Source organism: Monodon monoceros, unplaced genomic scaffold (assembly GCF_005190385.1).
Source record: "Monodon monoceros isolate NGI ecotype Baffin Bay Population unplaced genomic scaffold, NGI_Narwhal_1 Super_Scaffold_12, whole genome shotgun sequence".
Classification (NCBI taxonomy): domain Eukaryota; kingdom Metazoa; phylum Chordata; class Mammalia; order Artiodactyla; family Monodontidae; genus Monodon; species Monodon monoceros.
Window position 1 is genome coordinate 123,514,719 of NW_021703768.1, and position 21,278 is coordinate 123,535,996.

The following is a 21,278-nucleotide window of genomic DNA, read 5'->3' on the forward strand; positions in this document are numbered from 1 at the left end:
CAGTAACCATAACTTGTTCCAGACCATAGTAAAAGAAACTGAGTGACTATTTGTGGAATGAATGTGAGAAGACCATGCCTCTTTTTCCTGAGATGACATTTGTCTGGAGTGGAGTTGGGAGGGATGTGGGTGGTTTGAAATCTCATTCACATTCTTTGTTATATGTAATCCTACATAGCAAGTCAGCTTTCATTATGGGGATGTCACTCATATCCCTCTATTGATCCCACACACTTCCTTGTCCAAAATAATTTACCCCAAATCCATTCTTTGCTCTCTATTACCTCTGCGTCCTCCTAATCCAAGCCTCCTTCCTCTCTTTCCCATCAGTTCTGATAGCCTCCCTGTATTCTCCACACAGCAGCCAACATGATATTTAGAAAAACATAGGATATTATGTCCCTGTCCTGTTTTAAACCACCCAAGGTTTCCTATTATACTTAAAATAAAATCAAGCGCCTCATCATAGCCTTTGAGGCCATATGTGATCTGGCCCCTGCCTTTTTCTTTATGACTGTGGGCCCCCAACTCTCTCCCTTGCTAACTAAGCTCGGCCATATTGCCCTGCTCCCTTTTATGTTAACATAGCAAGCTCATTGCTGCCTGAGGTCCCTTTTACTTACTACTCCCTCTGTCTGGAGGATCCTCTTCCCTGGTTTTTGCATGGCTGATGATCTCACAGCCTTTGAGTCTGGAGCTTCCCTGAGCATCCCATTTATGGCCACTTAATTTTTCTTTATCATATTGTCCTATATTATTTTCTTCATTGTTCTTATAGCCAACTGAAGTTATCTTATTTTTTTTTGAAGTTATCTTATTTACTGACATTTTTTTTGACTGTCTTATTCCCTACCATCTCTCCAGCATCTAAAACAATATGTGACACACAATAGATGCTCATTACTCATTTGTGGAATACATAAGTGAACGAATGAAATGGAGAAATTCTCAATCTCTCATACCTTTGCTGCTCTAAATGTCATTTATTTGGGATAAGTCCTTATTTATTCTTTCTTTACTTAAAAAAGAAATAGAGTACGCTTAAAATCCATAATTTTTCCCCTTGCCTATACTCTCTCCTTATAGAACTATTACCAGCTTCTTTTAATTAAAATGATTTAACATATATTAGTCTCTTATTGGTGCCAGACAATATGCTTGATTCTCTCATTTATTACACCAACCCTCTGCTTTAGATCCTATTATATAATCCATACTTTATAAATCTGAAGTTTGGGATATTTCAATCAGTTTTTCAAGGCCACAAAACCAACCAAGATTCCATTTTAATTTCTCAAGTGAACCTCAGGAACCAAGGAACCAGGTGGGATAAGGAAGAATTTGGGATCACTGTTACTCCCCCACCCCACACACCAAACAATCCTTTGGGGGGGGGCGAGGGGAGGAGGGAGGGAGGGAGAGAGAGAAAGAAATTCATATCTTGATGACCAGAGAAAACTTTGATAGCAAACTCTGAACTCAGCTAATTTAGCATCATCCCCAGAAGGAAGGACAAACCAAAGTCAGATCATTGACTGTGAATATCTTCTTCTCCTATTAGAACAACTCTCTAATTAGTAGATTCTCAAGGCTTTGAGTTCAAGAAAATCAGAAAGGCTGACTTTACTCGGTCAATTAATCTCGGGGCTTAGCTTGACCAATTCATCCTGTTATCCGAAAAACAAAACTACATGTGAAGTAGAAACTCATTTACATACAACCAAGAAGTGGTGTACAGTTTGAAGTAGAAGAGACTAGGAGGAGAGAAAAATAGCTAAGGAAAATCTTAGGAAGACAGAAGACCACACGGACCCAGAGCCTGTCTTTATGCAACCTCAAACGTCTTGGTGAAAACTGATGGAAAAGGAGTTTAGATGTCAAGCAAATTGGCTAAAATTTTAATTTTCTAACTGGTTATTTGGCATCATGAAGACAGAATCGTGCTGAAGCACTCTGTAAAGTGTCTTCAAAAACTGTTGCTTCTGTTCTACAAACTTCCTTAGAATTTTATTTGTCTATATTAGTATCTTGGGGTATAAAATATGGTTTTTTTAGTATATGGATAATCAACCTTGATGTAAAATCCATTAAATACAGTCACACAATCATATCATTAGGAAGGCTGTTTTTTGAATCAGTACTGATTTAGTGATGACTTACTTTGTGTCTAGATCAGCCAATGGTGGGTGCAAAATATTAACGAGATTAGCAAATATCATTAGGCAATTTAAATGTGTCAGGAGTTTTACTAAACACTTTCTGTGAATTAGCTCATTTAATTTCATATCAACCCTTTGAAGAAGGTATTATTATAAGTCCAGCTTTATAGATGAGCAAACTGTATGTCAGAGAGGTTAGTATGCAGTAGCATCAGATGAACCCAGGCAGTCTAACTCAAGTCGAAACCTGCCAACACACAACTCTCCAAGAAGCCTAGTTTTTTGGGAAAAAATACACATGCATGCATGAAACAGTTAAATCACAACAAAAGGAGCTGTGGGATCAATGGTCTATGAATGAGGCTAAATAGGCTCACTTGTGTGACACCATGGCGTTAAAAGCAGGTGAGAGGAAGGGTGGGCTTAACATACGCACACTACTGTATATAAAACAGATAACCAACAAGGACCTATTGTATAGCACAGGGAACTCTACTCAACATTCTGCAATAACCCATAATGGAAAAGAATCTGAAAAAGAATAGATATATATACATATAGATATATATGAACTAAATCACTGTGCTGTACACCCGAAACTAACATGACCTTGTGAGTCAAACTATACTTCAATAAAAAGAAAAAAAAAAGCAGCCAAGACTCAAGACAGAATCACTCCTGACATCACAATCTAAGGGAAACTGAACTCCAAGTGATTAACTTGTGGACAAAAATGTAAGTAGGATGGGAACATACCCTTGACTCTGGGAGATTATATATATGGACTCAGATTCTCTGCCAACAAACACTCTGAAATTTCCTTGTGCAGTAGTTGTCTTTGCCTCGTTTCTAAAAGAAAGTTCTCCTCAACACAATCTAGTTTGTCTTACAAACAAGCAGCTGGCAAATTGAGGGTGTGATATTACGTGCTGTAAAGAGGTATTGAGACTGGCAAATTCTTATGCTCCCATGCCACTTAGGATTTCATTCTTAGTTCCTCAGGATGGGTTTTTGGTGCGGATAAGAGTTTTATATTGGGTCGTGTGTGTGTGCATGTGTGTGTAGGGTAAGAGAGGAAGAGTTGTGTGCCATGGGGAAGTGGACACGTGTGCCATCTGGAGAACAGCCCTGCAAACCACCAGTCCCCTAGGAGCAGTATGAGGAGAGATGAGTCAGGCCAGGAATAGCATTTCCTGACTGCCCACTCACTGGCACATTGCCAAAAGGTTTTATTTTCTTTTTTAGGTTCTAATCTTCAGATTCATATGAAAAGATGATATTGCCGAAGCTGGTGATGAGATGCTTTTTATAATAATTAGTATGACTGATTACAAGACTCTAATCTCCTGAGGGCAGGGACCAGGTCTGTTTTATTCACCATTGTACACCAATATCCTGGCATGAAGTCAGGGCCTAATGAGTATTTGCTGAAAGAATAAGTGAATAATAAAGGAATGTAATATTTTGTATTTATTGGGTCAGATGCTCTCAGTGAATCATTGCTCTCCTGGGTCACCGAGAAGCTGGCAACTCTGATTGCATTAAATATATGGGATGTTTTTAGAAGCAAGGCCCTCTGACCCATTAGCAACCCACTCCCTAGTATTTTTTTTGGGGGGGGTGGTATGTAGATATCAATCCAATCAACAAGCTGTTACTGAGCTCTACTGTTGGAACACTGTTAGGGGAACTGGGGATGGTACACTGAACAACGCAGACAAGTCTTTGTTCTCTTAGAGGTTCCCTTCTTGTAGGTTAAGCATGATAATAAATACAGGGATCATATGACTGGTGGTAATAAATGCCATGAAAAAGCAAGGAAAGGAGAAAAGGAATGATGGATGAACACGGTTGATATAGTGTAGCCCCAACCATCTCCCCTGAGGAAAGCATCATCCAGGGCCTGGAATCAACTTAATGGGGATTTCACGAGTCCCACCTCTATTAAGTTACACTGGAAACTATTCAAGGGTTTCAATGGTGCCCAAGTCTTTCAGATGTCGGGAAATTATTTTCCACTTGATTGTTCAGAAATCTATTCAATGAGTGACTGGTGGGGTGAAAAGAATGGCAAAAGTGATCAAGAAAGTGCACTTCTAGAGGATATTATGGAGGGATTACCATAGCCAACATGCTTTGAGCACTTGCCCTGTTTTGGTAAGCACTGTATGTCCATTACCTTAATTTATTACCAAAAGATTCCCATGCAACAGGCACTATTCTTATCCCCCTTTGATGGCAAACAAGGCACAGAAATATTAAGTGAGCTGCCGGCAGTCACTCAGCTAGTGGATGGAAAAGTCCAGTTGGAACCAGGCAGTCTGACTCTAAGGCTATATCATTAAGTCATTCCCTTGTAGAGTTAAGCACACTGTCTCTAGAATCCAAAAGTTTTAAACTACTAGTATACACTGTTTCTTTGAAAAGTATAGTGAATTATAGGACTTAAATATTTGAGAGGATTATTTTTAAACAAAGCTCCCAAGTCTACCACAAAAGGATACAATATTCCACCAAGACCCACAATTTCTTTCAGCCTCCAGGTCTTTGCACTTGTAGGTCCCTCTGCCTGGAATGTTCTTCCCTGGGCCCTTTGCACGGCTGGCTCTTTCATCTCAGTCAAGCCTCAGCTCAAAACGTTATTTCTCTCTGTCCACTCTGTTCCTATCAGGACACCACTATGCCACTGATCCTATTTTTATTTTCTTCCCAGCCCTGATCACTATTTGAATGTTCCTGGTTATTGATGTGTACGTGTGGTTACCTGTTTCCCCAACCAGAATGCAAGCACCACGAGGTCAGGGGCAGAAGCTGCTTTGTTTCCTTCCTGAAATTTCTCTGGCGCCTGAAACCCTGCCTGGTCCCTCACAGAGGCTTTAAAAACTTGTGAATGAATTCATGCTCTCCCTGGGTTCTGCAGCCTCACCTCCCAGGCTTTCCTTCTACAGAAGATCATGCTACTGGCAGCGTCTGCCCACTGTTCTGGGCAGAATTAGAGCACCAGATGGAAAAGGAGAGATCTGCACCAGAGGCCTGAGAAATACTGGCCAATAGGCACCCAAATGAGCTGTGAATGTTCTGAGGGCTGCCAAGGAGACCAGATAGGAAGCTTATTTGCCAGCAGACCAATTTGGAGGGTATTTCTATAGTTACGTAATATGCAAGGTCATCATTTAAATGTTATCTGAATCTCCTTATTTTGGTCTTGTTTTGTTTTGGCTCCCATCTTATTTGGGATCTGATGCCTTTAATGGTTTATCACCTATCTCCCCCGCCAGAACTGAAGGCCATGAGAGCAGGGATCCATCTATCTGTATACCCCTAGATACTCAGTGTCTAGAACCATGATAAACACATAATAAACACATCGTAGGTGCACAAGAAATATTGAATAAATGGACCAATAAACGAGCCAACATTCGGTTGTGTCTGTGGAGAAAGGCAGGTGGAAGACCATGATAGAGCTAATGTATACTGAGTCCCTGCTAAGTCCAAGACACTGTTCCAGCTGCCTGGAACCTACCTTATTTCAGTTATTTACCCTTTTAAGTTAGAAGCTTTGGGAGCCCAGGTTTTTTTATTTTTTAATCTTAATTTCAATTTTAATTTTTTAAACATCTTTATTGGAGTATAATTGCTTTACAATGGTGTGTTAGTTTCTGCTTTATAACAAAGTGAATCAGTTATACATATACATATATCCCCATATCCCCTCCCTCTTGTGTCTCCCTCCCACTCTCCCTATCCCACCCCTCTAGCTGGTCACAAAGCACCGAGCTGATTTCCCTGTGCTACGCGGCTGCTTCCCACTAGCTATCTATTTTACATTTGGTAGTGTATATATGTCCGTGCCACTCTCTCACTTTGTCACAGTTTACCCTTCCTCCTCCCCCCGCCAAGTCCTCAAGTCCATTCTCCATGTCTGCGTCTTTATTCCTGTCCTGCACCTAGGTTCCTCAGAACCTTTTTTTTTTTTTTTGTAGATTCCATATATATGTGTTAGCATACAGTTTTTATTTTTCTTTCTGACTTACTTCACTCTGTATGACAGACCCTAGGTCCATCCACCTCACTACAAATAACTCAGTTTCCTTCCTTTTTATGGATGAGTAATATTCCATTGTATATATGTGCCACATCTTCTTTATCCATTCATCTGTTGATGGACACTTAGGTTGCTTCCATGTCCTGGCTATTGTAAATAGAGCTGCAATGAACATTGTGGTACATGACTTTTTTTGAATTACGGTTTTCTAAGGGTATATGCCCAGTAGTGGGATTGCTGAGTCATATGGCAGTTCAATTTATTTTTTTTAAGGAACCTCCAGACTGTTCTCCATAGTGTCTGTATAAATTTACGCTCCCAAAAGGCAAGAGGGTTCCCTTTTCTCCACACCGTCTCCAGAATTTATTGTTTATAGATTTTTTGATGATGGCCATTCTGACTGGTGTGAGATGATATCTCATTGTAGTTTTGATTTGCATTTCTCTAATGATTAATGATGTTGAGCATTCTTTCATGCGTTTGTTGGCAGTCTGTATATCTTCTTTGGAGAAATGTCTGTTTAGGTCTTCTGCCCATTTTTGGATTGGGTTGTTTGTTTTTTTGATATTGAGCTGCATGAGCTGCTTGTATATTTTGGAGATTAATCCTTTGTCAGTTGCTTCGTTTGCGAATATTTTCTCCCATTCTGAGGGTTGTCTTTTGGTCTTGTTTATGGTTTCCTCTGCTGTGCAAAAGCTTTTAAATTTCATTAGGTCCCATTTGTTTATTTGTTTTTATTTCCATTTCTCTAGGAGGTGGGTCAAAAAGGATCTTGCTGTGATTTATGTCAAAGGGTGTTCTGCCTATGTTTTCCTCTAAGAGTTTTATCGTGTCTGGCCTTACATTTAGGTCTTTAATCCATTTTGAGTTTATTTTTGTATATGGTGTTAGGGAGTGTTCTAATTTCATTCCTTTACATGTAGCTGTCCAGTTTTCCCAGCACCACTTATTGAAGAGGCTGTCTGTTCTCCATTGTATATTCTTGCCTCCTTTACCAAAGATAAGGTGACCATATGTGCATGGGTTTATCTCTGAGCTTTCTATCCTGTTCTATTGATCTATATTTCTATTAAGGAACTAAAATATATAGAGTGGAAGATGCCTTTATTCTTTCACATTGTAAAACTGGGTCTTGCTGGGGAAGTGGTTCTATAAAATGAAGGTTGGGTATCCCTAGGAGCCTCAAACTTTAATCAATTCACTGAGGTCTGTGCTGTATCAAAAAAATTATTTTGTACGATGCCCAGAACATGTCTGAGGATCAATAGAAAATTGTAACTAAAGCCTTGGCCACTGCTTCACACAGAGGATCGTTTCCATTTATCATCTCAGTTTGACTTTATCTGAATGGGAGCCAAAAATACAATTTCCAAACAGAAGACTGGAAATGAGTACAAATGAAGTGAATTTGGAGGAGGCTGTTCCCAGCATGTACAACCAACTTCGCTTGGGTGAGTGAGACGGGGAAGAGGAAAATGCAAGTTGGCACAGTGGCATGTCTGAGATGGGAGTAGGAGACATTGGAAGAGAATTGGTTCAGGCAATATTTGACTGCCCCATAGTCCCAGCCCTGAGCTCTACACAGTCAAGTTCAGCCCATCACTTAGTGGCACTGAAGAGGCACAGTACGGAGGAACACATGTTACATACCCTGGTCCTGAGCAACCTTATTAGGTACACAATGGGGGGAAGATAGCACTTATGAGAGTATTCTTGAAAGCTTAATACCAGATAATAGTCTTTTCAGCTGATTCTGTGTGTAAATAGGGCCAATTTCAAAGAAAAATTAGCTTCCTTTTAAAAACTATAAATAGCCCCATTCGTTATACATACCTCGCTCAGCCACTGAAAAGTACCTCAAAGCTGGTTCTCTCCTGAGGGCTTATCAAGACACAAGTCTGCTGTGTGAAAGGAAGGAAACTCTTTACAGGGTATCCTGGAGGGCTTTCTCCGTGGACTTCCATATAGAGTCTCTACTCAGATCAGCCTGTCATTCTAACACATCCACAGGATTGTTAGGAACTGTCAAACCACTTTCAAAGGGGACACTGAGGCCAAAACAGTGCAGTGAAGCCACAGGCTGGGTGTCAGTCCCAGCTCTGACACTAGCTAGCTGTATGCTTTTAGATGGTTCACTTCATCTCTCTGCCAGGTGGAGGTTAGGGCTCTGAACACGGCTGCCCTGTCTCCTCCAGCTCTAGCTATCCATCTGGTTTGACACAGATTGCCAGGACCAAGGTGGTATCCTGCCTCACTCACAGGCGGCAGCAGCCATTCGGAAAACGGCTCTGTGTGCTCAGGCAGTGGAGGAAATGAATGTTGACCCTTTGCTTCCGAGCTCCCCTCTAAGACCCATCGTTGGCATGTCTGCAGTCATGCAAACTCCGACTGAGATTTAGAATCAGGGTGCTTACAAGCAGGGCACCTAACCCCCTTCTCTTGAGCAGCATCCCTCCCTGAGGCTAAATCTAGAGTTCCTGCATCTTGGGCTAGATATGGAGGGAGGAAGGAAACCATGTGACATTCAGTGGTGTTGCCTATATCATCTATACTCTGTTATCCTAGGACAGTGTTTCTTGAATTATTGCACTTGAGGTTTCTTCCTCAACAGGTTTTGGAGTGCGGATTAGAAATGGGGGTTCTTGGGCTCCACTCTGGCTCTACTGATTCAGAATTTCAGCAGAGAGTGTGTGAGCCCCCAGATGTGCATTTTAAACTAAGCACTCTAGTTAATCTTATGTATGCTAGCATTTGAGAACCACTGTGTTAGCGGAAGGGAGGCCAAAATCTCGCGGTCACTCCACTTGCCTGTACTTGTTGCCAGCCGTGATAATTTGTCATTTGTTTCCCACCACCATTTATCATCACCTATGTGCCAGGTCCAGTGGGGAGCAAAGGCTCAAAGTGCCTGCTCTCATAGAGTTTATGGTCTAGTGAGAGGAAACGACGATAAACAAATGCAAACATCTAACACCTGAAGCAGTGAGCAAATCTATGAAGTAAAACCAAGGTAGAGTGCGGGGAGGCGCATCCTTTCAGAGATGGTAGGCAGGAAGGCCTATCTGAAGGATGACATTTGTGCAAAGCCTTAAAAGAAGTGAGGGAGAGAATAGTGGGGTTGGGCGAAGAACATCACAGTAAGAGGGAACGGCAATCTTAAGCCTGTACACGGCATGTAAACCATCCTCGTGCACATGGAGAATTGTCTTGATGGTTCTGAGAAATAGATTTCAGCTCAACTTAAAGATGGAGGCATGGTCATCACTCTTCTGAAGTTAAATGGGCAGCTTGGGCAGGAAGCAAGCTTTTCATAGCTATGTTATCAGGAACATAGCTGTGAGGGGGTTCATGGACCCTGCGAATGTCCCTGAATCAGAGGTCTTCTCCCAGACGGAAATTCTGTGATTCTTTCCGATGGGATGAAAACAGGTGGTCTGTAACTAAATTGTGTTGCCTTTAGGCAGGGCTGGAACACACAGTGATACACTCCACGATAGCCAATATCATGCCTTTGTGGTTAATGGTACCTACTTGGCTCCTGCAGGATGTTACATTTGGGGTTCCCACCGCAAGTTTAGACATTCTATCATCTGGGTTAGAGGACCATGAAAGAATGAATTTATAATTAAGTTAGGACGTGGCTTCCTAACCTTTGCTCCTAAGACTGACTTTGGGCCAACAGTCCCCTGAGAGGGCCACCTTGCTGTTTATATATAAATACACACAGCTGAGCATATGTACTGTTCCTTCCAGAGGCTTGGATATAGCAGCTATTTTGTTGAATAACATGATATAAAAACATTCTTAGTGGTTTTGTCCTAAGACAGCCTTTCTCTTCCTTCTAAATATCGTGCTTTGCAAGTGCTGTGTCTGGAAGAGGAAATGCACTCTATTTTTCAATGCCTGGAATGTTTACTTCCTCTTCAAAACACAGCCTGCTGTGTTCCTGACATTGCTCATTTAGAATACAATTTCTTTGTCTGGATGTCAAGCCAATGGCCAGGTTTCCGTGTTCATAAGACTGTTTTAATAAGACACACATGCAACTTGAGGAATTTGGGGCGTACATAGAACCACCTACAAGTCTACTGCACTACAGCAATAAGGGCTGCTTCAAGCAAAGCGACCATGTATCTCTGTTTTGAGTGGCCAACTCCTTAAAATATGTCCACCCCCTCTTCGCCTCTCTAATCTATTCTCACAGCAGTCAGAACAGTCTTCTCATGCTACAGAGATGGCCAGGCTTCTTTCCCCAAGTTCATACCCTTCCATAATTTCCAGTGGGTCTTTGGATCAAGACCAAACTCCATCATTCACAACACAGAACATGCAGGGTCACAGCACTCAGAGCCTCAGTCTCCTCCAAACTCCTTCTTGGTCTCTGTGCTCCAGCCACACTGGCCTTCCTTCAGGACCTCACATTCACCATGTCCCTCTGGTGACAAGACCTTGAAAACATGCTCCCCCCTTTGCAGGGAAGATTCTCTCTCTTATTCTGCCTAGTTAAATTTTACACATCCTTCAGATCTCAGCTCAAGTGACACTTCTTCAGGGAAAGTGTCCTGGTCTTCCTGTGCATTACAAACCCCTGTTAGACCTTGCCCTAGTTCCATGCCCTCTCCATTGCAGCATTTGCCACAGTTTATATTCATTTGATTAGTTCATTTGTCTTCCATCAGGACATGAACCACATTTATTTTTACCACCAGTGAACCCATTTCCCAGCCAATATTTGACATATAACAGATATATTCTTTAAGTGTTTGTATTTTTAAATAAATGAAAAAATAAATTAATGATGTCTCTTGAAAGGAGGTTCACTGACTAATGAATTTGCTCCTAACATTTTCAGGTAAGTGACATTGCCACGTAACAACAATAGGATTCAGATAGGGCTTTCAGGCACACCTTTGAATTTATTTGTCTCCCATTTGCTTTCCCTACTAACTGTGTTATTGCAGACACTTGTGGAGACAAAGGCCCTGGTCATCTTGGCCCATATTTTCTCCCAGCTCAATCTGCCAGTGAAGAAACAATGACTCAGAAAACTAACGGGCCAGACTCTAACAACAGTGATGATTTCACCGCCAGTGATTTCTCTATTAGATTTATAAAATTGAGTCAAAATGAAGGAATTGTCTTGGGGCACAAGGACAAATAATGAATTCAGAAACACAAATCAGAACAACACTGACAACTGTACATTACAGGCAAGCACCAGAAAAGGTGATACAGGTTGAAAGAATCAACCAGCCTGGTGTTACCACTGGTGAGACCTGGACAAACATTCTGTCACAGCAAGTACAGGGGACGTCCATTAGGTGGCTACCAGGCACATGCTGCTCGATATCTTTAATCCTTACAAGAAACATGAAAAGCCAACATTATTTACTTCCATTTCACAGTTGAGAAAACAGACACTCAGAGGATAAATAACTTGAAGTCATGTTAGGAACTCTGGTTTATCAGATTACAAAGCCAAAGTCTTTTCCAACTAAATATCACATCTCACCAGTCCTCCATCAGTATCTTCACCTGGCCAGGCTTCTTTCCTGGCAGAATTGTTGTGATAATTATCTCCATGTGATAATAATACATGCAGAGTGCCTGGAGCCCAGTTGGCTTTTATTTAAACATTATGTGCTGTCCTTCCTATTTCTTACCCACTGTCAAATTCCTTATGGATTTTTATTAGAAACTCCTGAAAATGGGGTTACCGTTCCCCGTGAGGTGATCTTATATGTGGAGACTCAAGAGGGGGACCTACTTCACAAAGCACCTCTCATTTAATTTCACACCAGCACCACCAGGTTTTATTATATTGCCGTTTGAGGGCTTCCCTGGTGGCGCAGTGGTTGAGAGTCCGCCTGCCGATGCAGGGGACACGGGTTTGTGCCCCGGTCCGGGAGTTACAGCAGGATTAGCCATTTTCACAAGAGACACCAATGTCAGAAGAGAACTAGAGCCTAGTCCAGACGACTGACCCAGGATTCTTCCCGTCACCACATCATACCAAAGCGCACAAGGCAGGAGTTGATTTCAGGGGCTTCCACTAATACGAATCATATTAATAATAACAACAGCTAACTCTTAAATTGCACGGGTACCACACTACTCACTTTGTATGAATTATCACATTTACTCACCAAAGCAACTCTTTGGTATGTGCATCATTTTCATCCTCCTTTTTATAGATGTCAAAACTAAAGCCCCCCCAGACTGAATAACCTTCTCTATATTAGGTAGATGGTTTAGCCAATACTTGAATAAAACATCTTGAAGCAAACTCATAGATACCATGAAGCCGACAAATGCACAGTAGAGGCCCACTGAATGTTTAAGAGGATGACACTGACCTTGAATCTTCCCAGGACAGCCATTTATCTGCCAGACATCTTGACCAAAAGCAACCTCTTCTCAGCGGCAGGATTTTAGTCCATCATTTTTCAAAGGGATCCACAAGTGATCAACCTCTTTCTCCCAGGGCTCCTCCCTTGAGCTCTGAATACGTTCCTCAGTCATGGCTGTTGTTTATCACAGACTCAGCTTCTGACCTCTGACTGCTCCTAAGATTCATCTGGGGGAAATTTAAAAACCTGGATTCCTGGGGCCGACTTCCAGAGAGTCTGGGGCGGAGACAGCCCCATGCCTTTGCCACAGCTGATTCTCATGCACGGCCAGGGCTAAAACCTACTGTTAGGGTTGTGTGCCTATGCCTTTCTCTCTCCTTTAGTTTCTTAAAATAGGGATGAATCTTTTCAGTTTCCACGTGCTGAGAACAGTGCCTGAATATTGTGGGCAGTGGTATGGGGCAGCTAAGAGCCTGGCTGCTGGAGGTCAGGCAGTCTGGGTGCAAACCCTGAGCTACCACATATTAGCTGTGTGGTTTTGAGTAAGTTACTATATAAATCGATGCCTTGTTCCCTCATCTGTAAAGTTAGAATACACACCAACGCTTGTGATGTTTTTGTGAGATTTATGTGAGGTAGGAACTATGAAGTATTTAAGGTAGAGTCTGGCACATAACAAACCCACAAACAATGCTAGCTATGTAAATATATTCAATCCACATGGAACCTTAATGTCTATATGTGACAGCTGTGGAAATGCAGTGCGGGATGCAAAAAATAATAACATTAAGTCCAGTTCACTGAATATTCACAGGCATCATGCAAGGTGTTTACCAACATTATTTTTTCACCTTCATGATAATACTTGGACATGTTATTATTAGAGAAGGAAATATAGCAGTTAAGTAACTGAAGGTCACCCAGCTGGTAATTATCAGTTCTGAGATTGGAACTCAGGTTCATCTGATTTCAGAGCTCACTCTTTCCACGTTATCACTAAGACTTCATATAAATGCATTCATTCAATCAATAAGCATCTATGCCATGCTTACCACGTGCTAGAAACTCTTCTAAGTACTGGAGACACAGAAATGAACAAAACAGAGAATGCCTTTGCTTTCATGTAGCTTATACTCTATAGCATGACAAGACTGGTGACAAATAAGTAAATGGATATATAACATGTCAGGTAAAGGTAAGTGCTATGGAGTAAAAATAAAGCAGGGTAAAGGTAACTGGGGACTGTGTGTTTGTGTATATGTGTGTGTGAGAGAGAGATTTTTTTTTTTTCCATCTGGCTACATTGTAACCTTTCTTTTTTATTGAACTATAATTTATGTACAATATGTTACAGGTGCACAATATATTGATTCACAATTTTTAAAGGTTCTACTCCATTTATAGTTATTATAAAATATTGGCTATATTCCTGTATTGTACAGTATATCCTTGTACATTATTTTATTTTTTATTTTTCTATTTATATTTTTTTGTAGCTTATTTATATATAGTAGTTTGTACCTACCCCTATATTGCCCCTCTCGCCTTCTCTCTCCCTACTGGTAACCACTAGTTTGTTCTCTATATCTGTGAGTCTGTTTCTTTTTTGTTATGTTCATTAGTTTGTTGTATTTTTTTAGATTTCACATATAAGTGAAATCATACAGTATTTGTCTTTCTCTGTCTGACTTATTTCACTGAGTATAATACCCTCCGAGTCCATTCGTGTTGTTGCAGATAGCAAGATTTCATTCCTTTTTATGGCTTAGTATTCAATTATGTGTATATGTACCACATCTTCTTTATCCACTTATCTGTTGATGGACACTTAGATTGCTTCCATAGCTTGGCAATTGTAAATAGTGCTGCTATGAACACTGGGGTGAGGCATTTTATTTTAGATAGGAAGGCCAGGAAAGGCCTCTGATAAAGAAACATTTGAGTGATGGATGTGGTAAGATGTGATTGGATCCTGGATAATTTTTAGGAGTTTAAGCCCAAGAGGATTTATTGTAGAATTAGAAGGATGTGAGAGATAGAAGGAAATCAAAGACAACTCCAAGGTTTTGGGCTTGAGCAATTAGGTTCTCATTTACTGAGCTGGAGAAAAATGCTGGACCAACAGGTTTTTCTTGAGAGGAAATCAGTAGCTCTGTTTTGAAATCTCTGTTGGACGTCCAAGTGGAAATATTGGGTAGGCAGTTAGATGTACAAGTCTGCGTTTTAGGGAGAGGTTGAAGCTAGAGATATAAACTGAATAGATGATACTTAAGAGCATGAGATCACCTAGGAGCAAGCATAGATTAAGAAGACTGAGCCCTGGGCTCCAATATTTACAGGTTGGGAAGATGATAAGGAACAAGCAGGGGAGTCTGAGAAGGACTAGCCGTGAGGGAGAGGGAAACAGAGAGCAAGTATGGGCCTTGAGGCCAAGACAAGAAACCCTCTCAAGACGGAAGCACTGGGCTTCCCTGGTGGCGCAGTGGTTGAGAGTCCGTCCGCCTGCCGATGCAGGGTACACGGGTTCGTGCCCCGGTCCGGGAGGATCCCACATGCCGCGGAGAGGCTGGGCCCGTGAGCCAATGGCGGCCGCTGAGCCTGCGCGTCCGGAGCCTGTGCTCCGCAACAGTGAGAGGCCCGCATACCGCAAAAAAAAAAAAAAAAAGGACTGATCATCTGTGCCTACACTGCTAAGACCTGGGAAAGGATGATTGGATTCATCAATGAGGTGGCCACCGGTGACTCTCACAAGAGCCACTTTGGTGGAGGGATGGAAAGAGCAGACTGGAGGAAAAGACAGGGTGACTGTGTATAGAGGACCCTTTCAAGGCATTTTTTTGAAAAGGGGAGTGGGGAATGAGGCAGCAACTGGAGGGGGATACAGGATCAGGACATGACTACCTAAAGTGAGATGATTTACAGTATGTTTGTGGACCGCCACAAAAGATCCTGTGGAAAGGAAAGACTTGGTGATAGCAGAGGGAGAGGGGCCGAGTGCAGGAGTGAGGGGCTTGAGTAGGGGTCAGCGGTGGGATCCAGCTCACAGGGGGAGGGCTGGCTGGCTCGCTGGCCTTCGATGAAAGCGGGGACAGTTCATCTATTGTATGTAAAAATGGAAAGCAAATTTTAAATGTAAAGCAGTGTCAAACAATGTAAGATTCTGTCTCACTTAATCCTTACGATAGCCCCTTCAGGTGATGTAATGAAATTTTGTTACGGAGAATCATAACGTGCATTTGGGAAAGACTTTCAATGTAGGTGTGTATTTGTAACAATGAGAAAATGAGTAGTCAGGGAACACTGCGGGTAGAAGTGCATTTGGACGCGGGCCCAAAGTGGGTTGGTTCTAAATACGTGAAAGGGACTGCGAAGAGAAAGCCAAAAACATGAAATATAAGAATTCCATAAGTACATAAAAAGGCACAAAATAGAGCAACACCCTTTCTTAGCCATGTACCTTGGAACCGAACTACATGGATTCTAATCCTAGCCCTTGCACTTAATAGCTGTGTGACCTTGGACAAGTTACCTAACTTCTCTGTGTTCTGGTTTCCTCATGTTTAACACATGAGGACGGTAACAGTACCTACCTCATAGGATTGTGAGGAATACGCAGACGCACCTGTACCTTTATCCATGTACACACACAGTGGAATTGTGCCTAGCAAATGGAAAACACTGCAAGGTTTACTTCTAAAGGTAAAGAGCTAGAAAATTGTGTATTTTTTTCTTGTGTGTGTGTGTGGAGACTTCCAGCAGCTCTACTTTTGGGTGTCATTGGAAGATATTTTGCTTAAGAAAGTTTCCTCCTCTTAAAGGAGCATTGTTGAAAGAAGACAGGTAAGTGTATTTATTCACTTTGCCATTCAGTCCTTCATTTAAGAAGAATTTCTTGAGCTTCTACTCAGTCAAGCTCTGTACAAACCAGGTTTCAGAGACTTAAGATGAAGAGGGTAGGATCCCCGTGCCCAAGCTGCTCCGGGCCACCAGGAGACAGACATGGACATAGACTGTTTCAGTGTAAACCTGAAGGCTATTCTCACACTGATCCTCAGAAGGAAATGTGCGATGTAGGGGCAAGAGCACTGAGTTGTGATTTAGACTGTTTGGACTTGAGTCTTGGCTCTGCCACTTTCCTAACCATGGCTCTGGGCAAGTTGGTGTGTGTCAGTTTCCTCATCTATAACACGGAGATAATGGTGTCGGACGCAAGAGGTTGTGTGAGGGGCCAGTGCCTTCAGCACATAGCCAGTGATCCACAGGGTTTGTGGTACTACTACTGCTCCTCTCTCATTTCTTCTTCTCACTGTTACTGTGGTTTACGTGACTCATAATAACACCTCCATCTTTGGAGTTGTTGAGGAAGTCTTTCTAGAAAGACTTGACTGAAACTGAGTTTTAAAGGATGAACAGGGTTTGCAGCATGGAACCATGACCAGACAACTCAGGGACGGGATATGGCATGTGGCAAAGCACATTACGCTTTAGGAAAAGAAAGTGCCTCTACTAATTTGTAAGATAACCCCAATAAAGGCCCTCCCACGTCAGGTGCCAAATTAGGTCCATCGGAGAACATTAGGCAAGGTTCCTCATACCTCACTGGTCTCTCATTCCTGTGGGTCTCCCCGTCCCTTCTGTCCTGTCTAGAACGGTTTCTTTTTGACTGTGATTGGGATTTTGTTCCTCTAGTCCTGAAGCCATTTTGCTGAATGAATCCTTTCCTGTCAGGGCGATGGAGTTATGTACGCACTTAATGAGGTCCATAGAGAAGGGAATACAGTCGCTGTCTTCTCAAAACCCTATTTCTGCTGTTTGTGCACCAGCATTATTTAGCTGTCCTTTTTTTCTGGTTGTGTCTTCTTATTTCAGGTTAAAGTAGAGCACGGTAATAAAAGCAGATCCCTCAAGCATGGTCACCAAAAGCTCCCCAACCCACAATATTTAAAACAACTGGCATTCACATAAGAGTTACATATTGGTGATTTACCCTATGTACAATGTGTTCCTGTATATAATGCACTTAGATAATGCCTTAGAGGTCGTAAATACAAGTGCAGTCTGGTTATTATCATCATCGTCGTCACCACCGCCACCCTGCGTATGGCATTCTGAATGTATTTCTTCGCATGTTTTACAAATGAGGACACTTAGGCTCAGAGAGGTAAAGGAACTACCCAACATCACCCAGTTAGCATATGGTAGAGATAGGATTCGAAGCCCAGGATCTTCCTGTGTTGAGAAAACAAAGTGAAGGCAAAGCTGAGAGGACAATGCTAGTCTTCTCAGTAGGACGGTTCCATCCCCGAAGCAGCCCAGGAATTGCTAGAGCTCTTAGAATTGTTCCATAATTACTCTTCAGGGGAGGATGTGGGTCATTTGGATTTATTTGATTTTCACAGGGACAGACACAAGTTATCCATTCTTGACTTTTTCAATGAAATAAAATATGAAGTTCCCAGCCATAACTTTTCCACAATAGACTACAGAGGGACATGATTGCTAACAATATAAAAACACAAACTCAGATTCATTCTGACATCTTTTTCTCCGCAAACTCTAAGTAAGTGTAACAAGTTTCTAGTGACACTGTGATGTGCTTGAGGAAACCACTTGTTTGCTTAAGACAGTATAGTAAATAACAGAGACTTGAATATCTAAGAAAGCGCGTGGTGTGTGGGACTCAAACGTGATGACGTCTTTCATGTAGCAAGCTTTATGAAGAACTTTAATTATCGCACTTAATTCTTAACGTCCTGGGAGTAGGTCTTTTAATTTCTATTTTAGAGATGAAGTTGGGCATAGAGCAATTAAGGGACTTGGCCCTGGCCGCTTGGTATTTAACTCCTGCCTTTACTACTGTGCCCCTACACCTCATCCCTGATTTTAATGTTTGCCAGGTGCTATCTTCCTGGACCACTGTCTTCAATAGGTTTACAACAAATTCAGAGACAAGCCTCCCCACTCCCACCCCTAACTGACGATAGTTGGTGATTCAGAGATTGTTTGCTTTGACATGAATAAAATGGGGGTTCCGTTTTGATGGAATAAATCAGTTAAATTTGATTAAAAACACAGTTCAAGAAAGTTCTTGTGTTGGTGGTGTTTTGTCTGGATTAGGCAGGGTCTTTACTTTGATTCATATACAAAACAGCAACTGAATAGACCAAGTGTTTGGGTTCTCAAAGTTTTAGCTGGGAGGGGAGGTCAGGGGACCAATCAGAAACGACTGAGGCAGCTTCCTATATGAGTTTAAGCCTTTGCATTTGGAAAGTTCCCCTGGAGATTTCTATCCATGTTACTCCTTATTTCTCCCCAACACATGTAGGGACTGGCTAAGTTTCTCTCTATGAGGGAAGAAAGATTTCTCAATGGGCCACCTCCTTTAGTCCCTAATAAAATTTTAAAGAAAATATCCAATTTTTAAAAAATCTATGAAATATCAACGTCTATGGAAAATACCATCCTCAGTTTCAATTCAAGGGTGATTCCAAACTTCTACTCCCTTTTCTTGGGGGGTACTGATTAAAAAGCACCTTGTGGTATAATACGTGGCTTCTCTCATTTTATATACACAGCCCCCAGTCCCAGGCTCCTCCTGTGAGGATGAGAAACGAGGGTGGGTTTTCAGAACAGGCTGTTCACCAGCTCAGTTCTGGAAGAGTGTGTCTGGACCTGAGGCGGAGTTGTCGTTCCTCACCATCCTTAGCCCTCTTCCATCGAGGACCGCTTGTAGGACAGCCCCTAAGGCTGAAAAACAGCCAGCTAGTGGCTCTTCCTGAAATTGCTCTTTTCCAAGGATGTGTCAGATCAAAATAAACAGGCAAATCACACATAGAAGATGCACGTCCAGCTGGTCACTCTAGGAACATTGAAACCTGCTGTGCCTAGTTGAAAGGGAATTGCCAGAATGTTTACAAGGCACACACACGTGCACACAGAAACTCCCCCCTCATGTGTGCATATCATGCTGGGTTAGAGGGCAGCAGAGGAGGTGCCTTAAAGGACCAGGAACTGGGGAACTGTTCATACAAGACTCAGCTCACCCTCGCCTTAAGGTATCAACTTAGGACCCCACAAACCACATTTCCAGCAAGCACTGAAATTCAGCTGCGATCTTCCTGTCCTGCACGCCAAGTACAGACCGAGCAAATCAATCCAACAACCAACGCTCCACAGTCATACAGTAATAAGCTCACTCTATTTTGCTAATTGCTTTCTTGGGCATACACCAAGTTATTAAAAGGACAGTGACAAAACAGAGAGCTTGGATAAATGTATGTGGCAGCATCTACAGCAATTTTTTTCCCCCTTTAACGTTAGTTCCAGTTACTTGTTTGCATGTGAAGGAGAACAAGGGAAATTGGCAAAATATTTCTAAATTATTTTCTACTCAGTTGTATCAGTTCTGAGATCACCTTTGCAATATCATCCTGCTCTTCAGAAAATACTTTCCTTGGAGAAGACAGACTGATTTTAGAAGCAGATCTAAGTCTGTGAGATACAAGCTTTTGCCGGGCACGACAGTCATCTAGTAGCTACAGAAGGCAGTATCAGCAGAGCCTGTGGGAAGTCAGACACCAGCCCACTTTTTCCCACCCACCCAGATGCTCTCCCTCTCTGGTCTGTACCTTCTGTGTGGCAGCTGGAAGAGAGGATGGTATTCGGAGGTCTGAAGATGTAAGGCAGGTAACGAGAGAAGCATTTCATCTTCCAAAAAAAAGGAAAAAGAAAAAAAATCTAAATAAAAAACCAGTCTCCTGAATCCATAAGGATTCTCTCGGCCCTTAAAGCTGACTACATCACCCACATGTTTATGGAGGCTCGCTCCCAGTGCTGCAAAGCTGGGGAGCCCAAGGAATAACTGGAGATGGGTCCCATTTTGCCATCAGCGCCAGGAAGCACTGCCTTACATTTCTGCATGCAGCTCAAACTCAGAAGCCCCCAAGAAAGCCGGGATATAGCCTCTTCATTGGCTGCAGCTCCTCCGAGCAGGATTTGCTGAGTAAGTCAGTCTTGCCTGTAAACACACGCTGAAATGCCCTGCCTGAAACCTCTCCCTTTTCCCGTGTGGTCAGTTTCTTTCAGCAATAGAAATCCAGCAGGATATGGGAGTCGTGAGGATAAGTGACCATCTCTTATTTAGCTGAAAGATCAGATGAAACAAAGACAGCTTAGTATTCCGCCCTGGAGAGAGATGGCTGTTAAAAGAGCCACCCGTAATGCCATGGGTCTCAGGAATATTAAAGTACAGTGCAATGAAATGGGTCTCTGTCCTTGCTTAATCTAGATTGAGTTCTATTTTTTTTAATATGAAGCCCAAACAATAGGACCATTTATCACTTAGGTGAAGCCAAAAGCTGGGTTGAGTAGTCGGTGACAGAGGGCTAACACAGACAGATCCTGTGCTCCACTACGGCTGTTTTTTCCTGCCAGCACTCACACCGAGGCAATAACTTGGTTCTGAGTTATTTGCTGTACGAATTTAAAGCCACAGCACAAGAATACAGACTAAACCCAAGTGAACTGGCCCTTCACCAAGCCGTGCACCCTGATGGCATATGACAATATGTAACCAGTAAGTTGATGCAAGGATTATACAACTTTACCAAAACTCTCACTGAGATTGCAAATGAGAGGGCAGGGGAGAGCGGAAGAGGGAGAGGGAGAGGGAGAGGGGGAGGGAGAGGGGGAGGGAGAGGGAGAGGGAGAGGGAGAGGGAGAGGG

General features: G+C 42.3%; 1 protein-coding gene across 4 annotated transcripts in view; it reads right to left on the bottom strand.

The window, feature by feature from the left end:
- Nucleotides 1–21,278, bottom strand: part of PPP2R2B (protein phosphatase 2 regulatory subunit Bbeta) — a 452,968-nt gene that overhangs the window by 408,295 nt on the left and 23,395 nt on the right. For 2 of the 4 annotated variants that reach the window (XM_029216991.1, XM_029216989.1), the window contains exon 1: nucleotides 20,183–20,661. The exons of the other annotated variants lie outside the window; for them this stretch is intronic. In XM_029216991.1, the coding sequence (XP_029072824.1) occupies nucleotides 20,183–20,261 (79 nt within the window). In that variant the 5' untranslated portion in view covers nucleotides 20,262–20,661. Of the gene's footprint in view, nucleotides 1–20,182; nucleotides 20,662–21,278 lie in introns of those variants that run through there. 4 annotated transcript variants of the gene reach the window in all.